At 44.7% G+C, this 16431-nt stretch overlaps 7 protein-coding genes across 7 annotated transcripts; 2 read left to right on the top strand and 5 right to left on the bottom strand.

Annotated features, from left to right (window-relative positions):
- Positions 1–252: 252 nt before the first annotated feature.
- Positions 253–1033, bottom strand: BDB00DRAFT_340080 (uncharacterized protein). Its single transcript, XM_053117002.1, has 3 exons — positions 1019–1033; positions 689–954; positions 253–562 (listed from the first exon to the last, which is right to left on the bottom strand). The coding sequence occupies exons 2-3, from the start codon at positions 847–849 to the stop codon at positions 388–390; spliced, it is 336 nt and encodes a 111-aa protein (XP_052980247.1). The 5' UTR covers positions 850–954; positions 1019–1033; the 3' UTR covers positions 253–387.
- On the bottom strand, positions 871–2233 carry BDB00DRAFT_905058 (uncharacterized protein; the record flags this gene model as incomplete). The annotated part of the gene is made up of 5 exons (XM_053128582.1): positions 2029–2233; positions 1894–1923; positions 1528–1766; positions 1019–1109; positions 871–954 (listed from the first exon to the last, which is right to left on the bottom strand). Exons 1-5 carry the CDS (start codon positions 2068–2070, stop codon positions 871–873), a joined length of 486 nt encoding a protein of 161 aa, XP_052980248.1. The 5' UTR covers positions 2071–2233.
- A 1115-nt stretch (positions 2234–3348) lies between these two features.
- On the bottom strand, positions 3349–3847 carry BDB00DRAFT_871744 (uncharacterized protein; the record flags this gene model as incomplete). Its single annotated transcript, XM_053126862.1, has 3 exons — positions 3349–3447; positions 3564–3731; positions 3827–3847. 3 exons carry the CDS (start codon positions 3845–3847, stop codon positions 3349–3351), a joined length of 288 nt encoding a protein of 95 aa, XP_052980249.1.
- A 163-nt stretch (positions 3848–4010) lies between these two features.
- BDB00DRAFT_882879 (ribosomal protein S11-domain-containing protein) lies at positions 4011–6214 on the top strand (the record flags this gene model as incomplete). The annotated part of the gene is made up of 4 exons (XM_053128187.1): positions 4011–4019; positions 5486–5654; positions 5850–5938; positions 6020–6214. 4 exons carry the CDS (start codon positions 4011–4013, stop codon positions 6212–6214), a joined length of 462 nt encoding a protein of 153 aa, XP_052980250.1.
- Positions 6215–8132: 1918 nt separating this feature from the next.
- Positions 8133–10850, top strand: BDB00DRAFT_820321 (uncharacterized protein). Its single transcript, XM_053123289.1, has 2 exons — positions 8133–8279; positions 8352–10850. Exons 1-2 carry the CDS (start codon positions 8140–8142, stop codon positions 10609–10611), a joined length of 2400 nt encoding a protein of 799 aa, XP_052980251.1. The 5' UTR covers positions 8133–8139; the 3' UTR covers positions 10612–10850.
- BDB00DRAFT_820324 (kinase-like domain-containing protein) lies at positions 10851–14768 on the bottom strand. The gene is made up of 6 exons (XM_053123290.1): positions 13968–14768; positions 13500–13806; positions 13355–13387; positions 12918–13223; positions 11635–12837; positions 10851–11567 (listed from the first exon to the last, which is right to left on the bottom strand). Exons 1-6 carry the CDS (start codon positions 14349–14351, stop codon positions 11110–11112), a joined length of 2691 nt encoding a protein of 896 aa, XP_052980252.1. The 5' UTR covers positions 14352–14768; the 3' UTR covers positions 10851–11109.
- Position 14769: 1 nt separating this feature from the next.
- BDB00DRAFT_820330 (GCN5-related N-acetyl-transferase-domain-containing protein) lies at positions 14770–15850 on the bottom strand (the record flags this gene model as incomplete). Its single annotated transcript, XM_053123291.1, has 3 exons — positions 15482–15850; positions 15297–15352; positions 14770–15178 (listed from the first exon to the last, which is right to left on the bottom strand). Coding segments are annotated over exons 1-3 (586 nt in total), but the record flags the coding sequence as incomplete, so codon positions are not given.
- Between the last annotated feature and the right edge of the window lie 581 nt (positions 15851–16431).

Genomic DNA, 16431 nt, shown 5'->3' on the forward strand with positions numbered 1-16431 from the left:
CTGCGCCCAGCTGTTCAAAAGTGTCGCACTTGATGTCCTCGTCCTCAGCTGTTCGGCTGTCTGTGGTTACTGTAAAAAGCACCAGTGATCGCCAATAGGAAGATGCACTGTATGTCGTTCTGAAGGTGGTCTTGATGGACTATCACTACAAGAACGCTCTAATGCATATATTTATACTGTACTTGATGATGATACAAATCACAATTAACATCATACAGTGTTATTATCATCAAAAAAAGTTGTATATGTGAAGTGAATGTGCCCTATCAGGCGAAAACTTCATGCAAGTTAATAGTTACGAATCCATTCTCACCAACAAAATTGAAGGAGATTTTGTATATTATGGCCGAACACATTATGTACAACATGACTACTATGCCAGTCAGTCTATGTGATAGTGCTGTAGTTATGTTGCGTGACTACAAAGATTGTGAAGATCGATACAAGGAATATGCAAATGACATTTAAACAGACAGAAATAAAAGTACATTGAAAGGATGAAGAGAAGGAGAGGAAAGTACAGAAAAATAAGTTGATGGTGTGGAATGGAAGCGGCTGTCGTCTCTACAAAAAGAAGAGTGATGAATATATGTGTGTTTAGTATAAGCTGGTGCCTTCTTAATATGGCTTTGGTTAGCCCGTATTTGCCAGCATGGCAGCCCAAGATTCAATCCAGCAGTGTACATACATCAGATATATATCGGCAAGGCGATGCGGCAACATCTTGTTCAGGAACAGTCGTTTGAATAGCCATGGCGTACCAAGTATATTGACGGCGTGTGCTTCTTTGACGGACACTAAATTGTTTAAACAAACAAAAGGCCTATGTGTGAGTGTGTGAGTGTGCATGGTTGAGAGTAATGTACTACTTCAGCAGCCCTCGTTGCCACAAAAGACAAAACACGGCGAAGGGTGGGAAACCAAAGTTGGAGGTGGAGACAAGAAGGATCGATTCTATAAGATGAGTAGAAAGTGAGATAACAAATCCGTTGGGTGAAAGAAGATAATTTATACTTACAGGAAAGCGTGTCCAGCAGCCATGTTTAGCGACGGTCGCTTCCGGCCGTGCATCGAGACAGCTTCGAACGAAGTTCCATAATGATGCACGCCTAGCCCATAGCAGAGCATTCCTACCCAAGACTCCCTTAGTCTTATGCCGGCAGGTCCGTCTCTCTCAAGGTTCCCTGAAGCAATGAAATCATTGTTCGCGGCGACCTCTTTACGGGCTAAGATACTGATACCGAGGCCAGCCCGTAGCAGAAATCTTCCTACTTCTCACTACAATTGCATTGCAGCGATGCCGGTAGGAATGTCTCTCTCCATGGTTCATCCAAAAGCAGTCAACAAACCGCACGGTTGACGTTGACCACAAATGGAGCACCAATACGGGCTATACCATTGTAAAGCCGTACCGTCGCAGGGTGGGAAGCCAAAGTTGGAGGTGGAGACAAGAAGGATCGACTCTATAAGATGAGTAGAAAGTGAGATAACAGATCTATTGGGTGAATCAAGATAATTTATACTTACAGGAAGGCGTGTCCAGCAGCCATGTTTAGCGACGGTCGGTTTCGGCCGTGCATCAAGACAGCATCGGACGATGTTCCATAATGATGCACGCCTAGCCCATAGCAGAGCATTCCTACCCAAGACTGCCTTAGTCTTATGCCGGCAGGTCCGTCTCTCTCAAGGTTCCCTGAATCATTGTTTGGGGCCACCTCTTTATGGGCTAAGATATTGTTACCAGGAAGCCCGTAGCAGAGATCTCCCTACTTCTCACTACAATTGCATTGCAGCGATGCCGGTAGGAATGTCTCTCTCATGGTTCATCCAAAAGCAGTCAACAAACCGCACGGTTGACGTTGACCACAAATGGAGCACCAATACGGGCTATACCATTGTAAAGCCGTACCGTCGCAGCATAGTCTATATCAAAAAACAGCGTCATCCAGACAAAAAGTTAAGAATGATTGCATTTTACAGAGAGATTCAACGTTTCTTAAAGAGAGGTCCGTAAAGTACAATACTTACACTGTAGAAAACGTGACTTTGCACGTTAACCTTGCCATACATTAGAGCCCTCTAAGAAAAGAAAACAGATTGAGAGCGGGAATTAAGCTTTAAAAGAATAAAAGCGGTAGGATGAAGAGGGATAGGGTAACTGGCATTCCGCGTTACGATGAAGCTTATTGAATTTACCTTGCCATGTGGATTATGTGGGTTGGGTGAAGAGATCCTGGTCTGGCACCGCGTACCATACTGGCAGTGAAGCGCTATCTTAAATGGGACTTGTTTTATATGAGGCGCCTAAATAGGGCTTTTTGGGTTACACAAAACAGAAAAAAATACGTATTACGAGCTGGTATGCTACGCCGATGGGTCTCGCTCTTTCTTTACACTTTTTCTACAGTATCGTACGCGCACGGCATGGATTACCTAGCTCATCATATACAGCTGACTGACTCCTCCAAACAGCACTTTCTCAACGAATCTCACAAAGAAAAGAAGCATGGCAGAAGCGAGAATCGAGCTTTGCTGATACGGAAGCAGCTTCCAAAACCACAAAGACGAACTCATTTCAAAATTATGCAGACATTAGCTACTCCGACACCTTATTCTATCTGTAACTGGCTGGGTGCAAAGATTACGATAAGGCGTGGTTTTTCGAGGGGAGAATTTAGTGTGTTGTCACACAGGAGAACTTGTCAAAACAAATGTCGAACACTTTGTTCGTTTACATTTGATGGGACAGGGCAAGTAGCTTCATCATATACAACACTGTCACACAATATCTCTAGTGATACGATCCTTGGTTGAGAGCTCCCTCTAGATGGTGTTGTTGGTACCGATCCTTGAGTATTTTCCAGGTAAGGAAATGGGTGCTCCGCCGCTCGATGACCTGTTGTTGCTGCTAGAAGCCTACAAAAAGAAAAAAATAGCGTATGATGATGGTGCTGGGGTGCCATGTATGACGATGGTTACTCATATACACAACGACTTTCGTAGATAATGTAGCGGCATCTATGGTTTTAAAAGAATCTACACCGACTACTACATAAAAATCCATGTTTCCTACTTAGTATCTCATCGCCCGGAAGGTTTCGATTCATGCAGGGAAAACAGAAGATGTTTATTGGTGGAAGCATGTCCAACGCATCGGCAATAACACATTTTTGGGATTGGGGCGTGTATGCAATACTCAAGATTGACCCAGGAGCCTTTGCCACCGGACTTGCTGGATATGTACGTAGATCTACCACGTTCCTTTCATTGAGTGAATAGCAACAGCTTTATATGATAGTATATTTAGCATTTATTATTTAGGTATTATAAAGGGGACTGATTATATTATTAAACAAGACCATCATATAAACTGAGGGCTTGTACGATTGTAGGGTCCTTCTTTGATCCTTCATTGAACTCTGCCATTGTTAAAGCACCATCTTTATCCTATATACATTTTTAAGTATGTAAAAGTTATATTAGTCTGGTGCAATATTTATAAGCTGTAGGATGTGGGGATGCAGTTTCTCGAGGAGAAAGGATCAGAAAAAATAACAATGAACCCAAATACTTGCCAAATCCATCAAGTCAAAGATCTTTTGAACTCGTTTCTCGGGAGTATCCTCGTCCTCAGGCAATTTTACCATGCTACCAACCATCTTGTAAATGGCTTTCACAATACGAAGCATCTCGTCACGAGCTATACGGCCATCATTGTCTATATCATACAGCTGTTGTTGTTGTTGTTTTCAGTGCAAGACAGATAAAAGTTATTAAAACCTTTACTCTGATTAGATGACATTCCTATCATTCTTATATACAATACCTGGAAAGCCCCTGGAAACATTTTGGGATTAATCTCGCTAACCACAAATGATTGAGAAAATTTGAATTAAAAAACTTACAGAGGAGCTTCTCACCTATTCGTCCACGACTAACGCACAAGGCGCAGATGACTCGGAGAATCCTCCTTTATAGATGAGATTTGACAGCAGCTTGCTTGGGGATTCATGGAAACAGTAAACCTATTTAACATGCTCGCTACTGTACATACTATGAGCAAGATGTCATAAAAGTGGCACTATTAAGCGGTTCTAGATATCATTATTCATGTTAATGATATCCAGATGTTCTATGCTCTTACGCAAATGTGCGGATGCGGCCTTAAAACAGCAAACTCGCAAAAGACAGCCGGATGGTACTATTGTTCTATGAAATATATCCGGTGACCAAAAAGATTATATGTCTTTTGGATAAAAAGTGAGTGCAGAAACGATGCAACGGTGTACAGTATTACAGTATAGTTGACGTGGTAGCCGGATCAAGGTCTTGATTCCTTAGTTGCAAGCACCCGATGATGACAGCTATCATGGTGCGTGGTTCCGCTGTTAACTTGCTACTACACAATCGACTTTTTCAAATTGAGCTTACGCCAATGTGGTCTCAAATGGAAAAGCTCCTTTTTGTTGCAACCTAACACATCCCTAAAACGGATATCACGTTTGCCCCAAATATCCAACCAGAATCTACAACAAACTGGTAGACACTTCCTGTTGTTTGCAATCTTCATAAACATAGTAAACTTAAGGAATATATACTGTAATATGTGTCTGATTTATCACACAGCATATGTAGTGGCACAGGATATAATATACATCGGAACAACGATCAGTTGTATAAATAGAACTTACAGGCTGTAGATTTCTAAAATTTTCAATATCCTAAAAAGCTTATTGTGGGAGAAAAGGAGAGAGATTCACCTTATGATACATTACCTAATCAGCTATTTCAATCAAATGGAAAAGACGTCGCTAAGGACGTGAACTGACTGTAATGACACTTGGCTTTTCCTACGGGCATCTTACGACCTTCGCCCGTAAGAGAGACACCATCAACCTATTATCTCGACTCAACTAATAAACCAAGTGCGCTCCATTAAGACAGTAGGCTGACTTAAATATGAAGGAACAATATAAGAGGCTACCGAATCGTTGTACAAGCAGTATTTATGGATTCAGCGAAAGTGGACATATGCATTATCTATAGTAGTTGTTCATTTCGTCTACTATTGAAGAATGTATATGTTGCTAGTAATATAATAGCTTTGCGCGTAACCAGTTTGTAATCCGTAATTTCTATGCGCTGGATTACGCTTAGACAAGATTTTATTGATATGCTTATTACCATCTTTGAGTTTCAAAGCTTGTCGTGAGGTTCCCGTCTTAGGCAAAAGCCATGACACTTTATTAAATATTCTAGGTGTGTCGGCGTTGACAATTCCAAATCGGGGTGGCTTGGATCCTATTCAGTTTTAAGAACTGTCGAAATTGGCCGTTCTAGGTTCTCCCTCTTTCTCATCCGCTAATATGGTATGTTATACTACATGCATCCATCATTGCATCCATCCGTCCCGTTCATCCATCCTCATCCATCGTTAAAGAAATGCATCCATTGACTTATTCATCCATTTCAATATAACAAATAGTCCAAGCGTGCCCAAAACAAGAAGCAGCCCACCGAAAACGTGACTCTTGGTCCCCAGGTCCGTGAAGGTGAACTCGTCTTTGGCGTTGCCCACATCTTCGCCTCCTTCAACGACACCTTCGTCCACATCACTGATCTTTCCGGCCGTGAAACCATTGCCCGTGTCACTGGTATGTACAAATTGGTCATTCATTCTGCAGGCTTGAATTTCGTTGTTGGCAAGGACATGCCCCCTCTCTTTTTTTCGATCTCTCTTTAACAGAGAGAGAATTAAAAAGAGGGCAGAGCGGCGTGTGGGTCCAACAGCCCGCATCCCCCTCCTCATGTTCCTTTTTGTGTCGTTCTAATCCATTTCAAAATCTCAGGTGGTATGAAGGTCAAGGCTGATCGTGATGAATCGTCTCCCTACGCCGCCATGTTGGCTGCTCAGGATGTTGCTGCCAAGTGCAAGGAGGTAAGATTATAAAAGAGTTTGTGAAGGTTTTCTACAATTATCTAGCAACTTGTGCTAATTTTTTTTCACGAATTATAATAGCTTGGTATCAACGCTGTTCACGTCAAGATCCGTGCTACCGGTGGTACTGGCACCAAGACCCCTGGTCCTGGTGGTCAGAGCGCTCTCCGTGCTTTGGCTCGTTCCGGCTTGAGAATCGGTCGTATTGAGGATGTTACCCCCATCCCCACCGACAGCACCCGCAGAAAGGGCGGTCGTCGCGGTCGTCGTCTCTAGACGGTTGGTTGTCACTTTATCGTCTGCTTTTACTTTCAATAAAATGTACTCATTATTATGGTGGGATCATACAACTTGTCTGGAGCGATTTTCTATGCCATGAGTATACGCCTGTGACCTAGATTAGAGAATGAGACAATGGGAAATTGAGAATTCAGTACAATTAGAGGTTTTGGTGCATTCAGGGTGAAACTCTACTACTTGTAGGATGTCGGCGGGAAACGTAGCAGTTGTATAGTGAAAGAATTGTCACGAATAAGATGTTTAACAATAACTACTTGAAATTTAGCAGAAATGTATAGCCATCATCGTAGACGCATTCTCTACAATCTCTTCTATCGGCTTCCTGTATGAAATGGATGATGTACTATTGGTAGCTTATCAAATGTCCATTACGAACTTTATGTACGTATGCCAGTAAGCTATTCAGATAAGTCTTCGACCGTTTTTGATTTAATTGAAAGGTCCATATAAAGAAATCCTCAGCGGAGGCACGGACGTTGAAAGGGCAGAGCCAAGAGGTAGGTAGTACTACCTCAGTACCAATAAGTACTAGCGTAACAACTTAGAAATCCAATTGGTATTGCCGTATACGGTATTTGAGAGTCTTGACAGAGAGAACCTCTTTGAGACTCGCTTGACGATGGAATCATGAGAATACTGTAACACTGAGCGAAACGAGAAGCGGTCGCTCTGTGCAGTAGTACATCATGCCCTTTAGTTGATAGAATGAACGATCATCAAAGCGTACTTTTTGTATCTTTATGTTATGTGATCTTTTTTGTCTTGAATAAATCGATCAAGTCCAGGATCGTCACCGCGATACGGGCATGCCAGATATCTTTAACAGCTTTTTTTTGATTGAGGAAGTAACGCGGTATGAACTCATGTGCCGTAAACTTCATTCAGCAGATAGCTCGTACGTTAAACCACATTTCGTCAGTGTGGTATTCGATCTCACATCTTGAATGAAGAGAAACGTGTTTTGAGCTCTGTGTTACTTCCGTCAAATTGTATACAACACCTATTCCTTGATATTGGCTTAGGGAGAATGGGAGAGAGGAGGAAAAATATATTGGCGAAGAGCTTGGCATTTATATATTGAGTGTGAGAAGATATCCAGTTTAATTATATCACGTACCACAACAGTCTTTGAAATGCCTCAACAGCTCAGACTAGTAGTATATTGAATACTTGGATTCGCAGTGTGCTGCTCAACAAATCAAAATCGAAAAAATGATGTCCTATCCTTCATTTGCTTTCTACAGCTATCTATACACGACCGGGGTCTGTGACGTAGAATATAATGATAGATCCGGTCGGCAGCTTGAGTTATACATCTTGACGCTGGTGTCTAAATGAAACCGCAACCTGTAAGTTAGCTACGATACGTGGGAGAGCAGTATGTATCAACCAAACTCAGACCCGCCATCACATGCATACTCCTATATCTACAATCATCCTACCATTTCAGGGAATAGAGTAGGGTACTTGAAAACAATCAAAATTGTTGTCACCATAGCATGAAGGGGAATGGAGGAGGTAGGAAGTAATTATTTGATGATGGTCTGAGCGAGCTGAAAAGACCCTTTCTATGTGGCAGCTTTAGACCTCCAATGTATGCCGTAGATTTGGCTATTTGACACAGACGATCGAGTACAATTCTTTGTGCTCAATGTATAGCTGGTTATTTCCAAGCCATTAATACAACTTGAATACTGTCCCCTGGCAACTAAGCAGCGATAAAAAAAATAAAGTTTTAAAACAGAGAAAAAGAGTGTGCAGTTGCTGCATTTGTGATGATGGAAATCGAAAGAATGAGAGGTGCGGACTTTCGGATGTGATTTACAAAAGAAGAGCAAGTTCTTCCATTGCTCTTGGTTTCACGCAGCTATCAATCATTAACATGATTTCCAAAGGGAAAAATGTACCCTGCGAAGGTAATATATGAAAACCTAATTGTCCCTCGAAACCTGGACTCAAATGGAAAGCACACTAACAACATATATGTATCAGGCTGTCGAGAACGCAAAAAGAAATGCAGTTCCGGCCAACCTTGTGAGAGGTATTGAATGAGTGGAGCATCTTTGGAATGTTTGAAAGAAGGCGGGGGAAAAGGCTAATTAGCATATTTTAGATGCAATCGTCTAGGCATTGAGTGTCATTACTTAAAACCAGCTGCACCTCCGGATATCAATTACGTCGACTTGGTCAACAGCCAGGAATTGGAAGCACACGTTGACGAGCTCGAGAATCTATTGTTTGACATGGAACAAGAAATGCAACGACTTCAACAAACGCCACCGCTACGTGATCGTATGCCTGTAGTTTGTCGGCCAACAATGACAATGAGACAGTATTCTGATGAGCTGCCTTCGATGGGCAGTAATTGCTCAAGTGGCAGTAGTAGCGGATCCAGCGTATCTTCGCCCGGCTCTGTATCATCAACAACGCCATCACTGAAGCCTGCAAAGCTGTCGATAGTGAAAAGGAGAAAGCAACAGCATCTTTTTGATCAGCAGCAGCAGCAACAGCAACAACAACAGCAGCATCTACCAACAGCTACAAGCGATTGGCAGCTCAAGATTGGAAAGCACGGCTTATGCATCGAAACTAACATTCTGTCGTATGACGACTTGCTGCATCAAATCCAAGCTTTTGGAATTTCCAAGATGGCAGACGAAGAATTTTTCTTGCCCATGCTCAAACAGCCTTCTTCCAGTACTTTGAATAACTCAATGCTTCCTCGTTATGTTCTCAACACACCCATGCGTCGAGCGCATTTTCGTGCCATCAAACATTGCATCGCACTCAACGAACAAGAACAAAAACAGCCAAAAGCAGCAGGACTACCGATTCGAAACAAAGATGGCGACGACAACAGTGGTCATGGCGGCGTGCTGCATTTCAAACAACGGAAATTCACACAGCAAACTATATTGCATCTGCTCGACGCTTTTTTCCGCTGTCAGTTCTATCAAAACATCTGCCTTCACCGCTCCACATTTTACTCACTCTTTGTCGACCGGGACGACCCAGAATCCTCACCGGTTGTATGCGCCATGGCAGGAGCTATTCTAACGATGCGCTGCCACCATGTCCTGGAGATTATCCCTTATTCACAACAAATACATATCCACACACACTGCATTGCACGCGCCAAGTATTTACTTTCGAATATATTCGACGAGCTGTCACTTGAACCTTATTTGACATACCTGTTTATGGCGCTATACTATATCAATTTGCAACGCCCGAACGATGCTGTGCGTTACTTTGAACAGAGCGTTCGAATACGCCATTTGCTCGCGGCCGAATACATGCCCAAAAAAGATGCCACTGGTCATACAAACGAACAGGAACTCTTCAAACGCTCGCACAAGGTTCTTTTCCAGATTGCGCAACGGATCGATTTCTTCAACAACCGACGTGGTATCATTGTACGCTCCATGGAAAAGACACGGCAGCAGTCGAGGTCGATGGTTAGCGAACTGACGCGGTATGTCAAGCGAATGGATTGCTCGCCCGTTCCATTGCCAGACGAATCAGCCAAAATCGCGCGCGCTATTAAGAAGGATACGTATGGTGTCCGACTGCATAGCGTACTACTACCGTACCTCAATTTGACCCGCTTCTCAAGCGATCCGATCCCTTTGCCGATGCTGATAAAGACCGAGGCTGCACTCAATGAGTATTATTTCAAGGATCTACCCCCGGAATTCCGACTGTCGCTCAGTATCTTTGAAAACAATCTATCAGACGCAGAGTTTCAACGGCGGCTCAGTAATGACGACAACTGCGATTCGACCTCCATTGCGCTCGCCATACGATATTACCAAGCTGTCATCAGTATCCATGAACCATTTATTCCAATATTACCGCGTGAATACAGCCTAAACAACAACAAAACTATCAAAGATGCAACATTAGGGCCGATATCAGTCTTGTCGACGGACGAAGACTCGCCTTCTTGTGGAACGTATGAAGAGGAGGAGCGCGCTATACATAGCATGCGAGCTTTAGAAATGTGCTACCGGTCGGCTATTATCCTAGTACGGCTGTTTGAATACCTGATCGTGACGTTGGACACATGTACAGACATGCTGATGCCGTGCTTATTAAGTGCGTGGGATGTACATGTGCGGAATGCGTGCTTAGGCTTAATTGATCCTGAAGAAGCGCAGAAGCATGTGCCGATTCGCGTGGTAAAAGCATCTCGAGAATATGTTTTACGTTGCGTTGATATTGTTCGAAAAGGATACCATTACAATGCCGCCGACAGGGCCATGTGGGAGCACCATCAAAGCATCGAAAGCGAACTGCTAAAGGCGATGTTTGCTACTCGGCCTTACACTGCACAATATTGGGATCCATGGGCACCCACAAATGCCTGGTAAACTGACATGCTTTTGCTGCGCACACTAGACCTCATATACACTCAATTTACATACACCGCATCCCGCATCATCATCCTCTTTATCGTTACCTGTAACCTATGTACATTTTTTTTGTCTACTTTCATTCTTTTGTCCCAATTTATATACACTTGTTCTTAATTTGTTACATTACCATTACCCCAATCGACCCTCACTTGTTCTTTTTGTAATATATAATGCATTAATAGTAATAAAAGATACAGCGTCATTCTTCGTGATTATGATGCTTGATATTTTGATATAGCATAAAAGTGAATATAAAGTATATATGTGATAGAATATGGATAGATAGATAGAATAGGAAGCGATCTGCTGTTGGTGGATGGCGGTGGATAGGTTGGATTCGAGTGGGGGAAAAAGAAAGGTACAAAAGGTGATAATACTGCGAGGATATTAATAACTAAGTACTAGTACTATGTACTAACGGTGTTGGTGATGATGGTAGTGGTATTATAATAATTATGCTTGTGTCCGTCCTGCTACCTTGCCAAGTTCACAAAGGATAGTGTGGTACAAATTACGATAAATCTTGGATGCACTGCTATTGGTAGTTTCATCCTCTGCTTCCTTGACCTTGACACCCAATCGGCCACCGGCCCAGCGTGCCTGATAGATCATGACCGTGAACCGTAGAGGCTCTCCTTCCAAATCCGAATCTGCATCAATGTTGCTGGATTGTCCGGAATCGGCATCGTTGGGCTTATGCAGAAACTTGAGCCAATCTGGATAATCGCATTCACAGTCTAAAACGAAGGGTTCCAAAACTGATTGTTGAGTTCTGATGTTCATCAACCACAAGAGACCGTTCAAGTCATCCATCAGCTTTTGAGGCGTGCTGCGAAACAGATGGCGTCGGTTAAAGTTGAAAAGACTCTTAGGATGCGCTCCTAGCTTGGGCATGGGCCCCATATCTGCGTCTGTACCATATACAAGCTGTGAGTTGTTTCAAATAGTAATCCATCCGAGAAGTATGTTTGTTTTTACCTCGCGCATCACCCGATTCGGACACTCGACCATTGCTGGCTGCAGCAGAAGACGATTTGCTTTGGGTTGGGGCTGGAGGCATGGGCTCGACAGCACTGGCTGCTTCCATGGAACCGCGGGTATATTTCGATTGACGACTGATAGAAAGTCGTCGCCATGATGGTCTCTGCTTATCGGGCCCATCCTTGTCAACCTTGAGCAGTTGCTGGAACGTCTTTTTGAGAGGCGTCGAAAGGGAGGATGTTGGCTTGGGTTCAGACGCAGCTGCATGATCATTATCGCTGCTGCTGCCGTTGTTCTTGGCAGCATTATTATTTTCATTGTTTGCCTGACTACTGGGTAGAGGTGGCAGTGCCTTGTCCGACGAATTATCCAATGACTGTCGCTGGATATTTGTATTGGGCAACATGGCACCAATCTTGCGAGCAGCGCTCTTGCTTCGTGCCAAAAGGGCTGAGGATGCGCCACGGGCACTGTTGGAACGCGTGGGGAAATGAACACTGCCCGACCGGGTGACACCTTTCGAGCTTGTGTTGTTGTTGCTGTTGTTGTTGCTGTTGTTACTGTTGCTATTGATACTGTTGCCGTTGTTACCATTAAGTCTCGGGGTGCTCGGGGTTCGATCTGTCTTGCGTCGCGTTAATCCGCCCGTGTCGATACGCGAGCTGGTGCTAGCAGCAATCGTACTGTTGCTACGTCTCAAAATGGGTGTGGACTGAGCAGAAGCCATTTGAGCTCGCTTGAGCTGACGTTGCCGGTTGTCGTACTCCTTCTTTTCTTTGGCAAGGTAGTAGATGGATACCAACGGCTCGTACATGGCAGGTAAGGACTGTGGATCATCTTGGATCTGGGATGTACGCTTGCTTCTTAGGCTCCGGCGCCAACGTGGCTTGTTGGAAGAGCCTTGGTGCAGCAGATTCTGCTGGTAGTTTTGGTCGACCTGCGAGGCAGCATTGCGGTATTCGGAATTGGCAATCAAGGACTCCAATTTGGCATAAATATCTTTGGGCTCGCCAAAGCCAAAGCCGCCCATGCCGGCGACAATGTCCATGTCGATTGCGTCCAATGCTTGTCTGTGGGGAATATGGTTCTGGATGGGTTCATCGTAGCTCTTGTTCATCCACGGATGCGCGCGTACTTGGGAAAGGGTTGCCCTTCGCTTCGGGTCGACAACCAGAATTTTGGTCAACAGATCAACGCAATCTACGATGGGTAAAATATTCATTGTTTATATCATCCAGGGACGAGGCAAATTTTCAGGGCTGGATCCTGTTCAAGAGTACCTTTGCTTAGATGTTCGGGAAAGCCGTCGACTTGGCCAGCCTTGATCTTGGCGTGGAGCGCAGGTAAACTCGTGTCATCAAAGGGAACCCGGCCGCAGACGAGGACATAGAGGACGACGCCAAAACTCCAGACATCGACTTCGGGGCCGGTGTAGTGTCGTGCCTGCAGCAACTCCGGTGCAGCAAAGTAAAGCGAGCCGCAGAATGTGCTCAGCAGACGCGAGGGCGAGTAGATATTGGACAAGCCGAAATCAATGATCTTGATGTCTTCGTCGCGGGTGATCAGGATATTTTCTATTTTGAGATCTAGAGTGGGTTGTTCCAAAAAGGGCAAGGAGCGGGGCATGGTTAAACCATCATCAAGGCTAACGAGCTCGTGTTTGTTTCTTGCTGCTACTATTATTACTACTACTATTAACCATTAGACACAAACTGACCTCGATGGACAATTGAGTTTCGGTGACAGTAGTCTATGTAATAAATGAGTAGCCCTCCTCGTTAGCATCTTCTGCGCTTGTTGTTGTTGTTGTTGTTGTCAAACGACGATCATCGACGTGAACAGAAAAATAAATGACAATGAACCTAAAGCGCTGACAATCTGTCGGGCGAATTTTCGGGCTTGCTTCTCGCGCAGCTTGCCGTGGCTGATGATGTAGTCGAGCAGCTGACCGCCGTCCACATACTCAAGAAACATGTAGTAATAGTCGCCTTCGTTGATCCATTCCTTGAGCTGACAGATATTCGGGTGTCTCAGCAGCTGCATCATCGCCATCTCCCGTACAGTCCGCTGCTCCCGCTCTTTGGGCGTATCCTTTGGATCCTTAGCCTTGTTACTGTTGGCATCGGCCATGGCCGCCAAATTCACTTTGGGCATGATCTTGACCGCATACTGCAATAGAGAAAACACAAAGTATCGTTACCGTATTGCCCTCTATCTTTAGTGTCGCACGATTCAGCTATTGTTGTTGTTCACAAGAGCAAATCCAGAACCCGGTTGGGTGGTGGAGGAGGAAAGGGGCGAGACGGAGGGAGAAGGGTGTGCTTTCGTACCTGTTGTCGGTCTGTATCCGTCAAGCACTCTGCGAGCTTGACCTTACCCATACTGCCTGCACCAATCGTTTTCCGGTTGATTATATAGTTATGAATGCGAATGGGTTTACGTCGTTCCGATTGTCGTCGGCTGACCAGGCTTTCCTGGCTTCGTCGCTTTTTATTGTCCAGAGAACTCGTTTGGCTTTGGTTGCTGCCGTGTCGTTGTAGTGAGGGGTCTCGTGAAAGGGACAGTCGTTTTGAATCATGGTTGGAGGATGACCGAACGGATGGGGAGCGGCGTGTCAGAACTTCAGGTTCTCGTTGCTGTTGTGAGTGCTGCTGCTGCTGCTGATATTCACTGGCGACAATGGCCGGTGGTGGCGCTACAGTGGCGGCTGTCATGATAATATATAATGGTTGTAGAAGAAAAGAGTAATAGTAGGGTAGTGGTAACGTAAAGAGAATGAAAAAAAAAAGGTGCGTCTCTTTTTTAAGATTGGATTGCGAAATGCCAAGTTGTAGGTTTTGGTGGGTATACACGAGGGGGATTCGGCTTATTTGGGGGAGGGGAGGGGGGGGCGCGGGCAAAGGGGTTGCAAAAGGATATAAGAAGGAAAGAAAAGGGAAACAAGGTAGGGTATGCAGAGCTTGTTTGATCGTGAGTGCGTATTCGCTTATGAGAGGAAAGGGTCAAGTGAGTGCGGTGGTAGCAGTCAGCACTTTGCAGTAGGATAGTCGTACTGTGGCAGTAGTGGTAGTGGTAGTGGTAGTGGTAGCAAGTATCAGTAAAGGAGAGAGAGAAGAGAGAGAGAGAGAAAGTAATAATTAAATAACTCACTGCGGACCAGTTCATTTGCTGCTCTCTTTGTGTGGCCCTCACACATGTGCGACTCTCTGTGTCACCGCCAACCACCACTCGTCATGATGAATAAGGCATGGGCCATGTCACTCTTTATATACTGTGTCGAAGTACTCTTTTATAACGTGTATGGAAACATGATCTTATATACTGCTTGTGAAACGTGTATGATTTTTATCTTTTATTTCATTAAGCGTTCTACAGCCTCCTGCTCGGTGCTTACGACGTTGCTATGCTGGTGACGTGCAAGATAGCGGCGAACAAAAGGACACGTTGCAATGACGAGAGCATTGCGCTCTGCGGCCCACTCAAAGGCGCTTTTGACAAGCAGGTCCCCGACGCCCATGTCCCGGTATCCGAGTGGTATTTCCTATATAGAAATACAGTAATTAGCCAAGTTAGCTGGTGATAACATATGCACGATGTGCGCCCCCCGAAGCAATTAATCTACATGGGACACAAGCACTGGCCGTAACTGTGATGCTTACTGTGTGGTAAAACTCGATCAGGGTTTGCACTCTGGTTGGCAGGTAACACAATGCAGCTGGACAAGAAACATCACCGGGAATTTAGCTATTTCAAGCGCCTTATCTTTACCGTCTCCTTCCACTCTGTCTCTCTTTCTCTCTCTTTTTCCCTCCCGTTCTCTTGTATAAAGCATCATGTCTCTTACCAATGCTTCCTCGCTCATCTAGTTTCATATTGAACATACAGGCCTGCCCGTCATGAACAATGTCAGATGCCTCGGCCGACGGTGAGTCCACAATTCGTGCCTTCGTCGGAGGCGTGTAGCTTTCCGTTTGCGTACCCGTGTGGATCGGGCGCTTCCGACTGCTGCTGTTGCTGTTGGTGCTGCTGGCACTGCTGATGCTTGTATCACTACTGTTACCGCTATTACTGTTCCTTTTGTTTGTCATCGGCGGTGGAGACGGTTGTTGTTGTTGTTGCTGCTGATGTGTTGTTGTTGCTGCTATCGGCATTGCTGCTATGATAGTGTTCCCAAGCTTTGGACTGATCATGTGTTGTGCAAAGTGAGGAGGCGGAGACGCTGGAAAAGATGCAGCCGTGGTTGTAGTTGTTGTTGCTGTTGTTGGTCGTGACGATCCCATCATCATGGTGGACGATCCAGCCAAACCGAACGGTAATCGTCGCTGATTGAGTGAATCGTGGACAAAGTTTCTTTTGCGTTTGTGGCCTCGAGGGGGCCGTCGTTGAGAAAAGAGTTGGAATTCCAGAACGGGCGATGGCGAGCTTTGATCCAGCAGAGATTCAAGAGAGAAGAGAAAAGGAAAAAAGAAAAAAAGAGTAAAAAGTAAAGGAAGGAGCAGCAGCAAGAGAAGGAGTAGGGTTGATCGAAGGGTCTCGACACTATCAAAAAAGACTCCAAATGCTTGGGGAAATGAGATAAACCAATGACGGGTGAGGAAGGACCTTAGGAAAACACACTCACACACACACACACACACACACACCTCCCTTTCAATCAAAAAATAATGCCCCCGATTGCATCGCACAGACCATCATTTGCTGAGGTCGAGACTTTTACCTTCCAAATTGAGCAAAACCCGGCTGATTGGATAGGTCTTTGCTTGCATCACAAACATGTCATGGGCTTCTAATAGA

The sequence above is a fragment of the Zychaea mexicana genome, assembly GCF_025766255.1.
Source record: "Zychaea mexicana strain RSA 1403 chromosome Unknown BDB00scaffold_31, whole genome shotgun sequence".
NCBI lineage: Eukaryota > Fungi > Mucoromycota > Mucoromycetes > Mucorales > Lichtheimiaceae > Zychaea > Zychaea mexicana.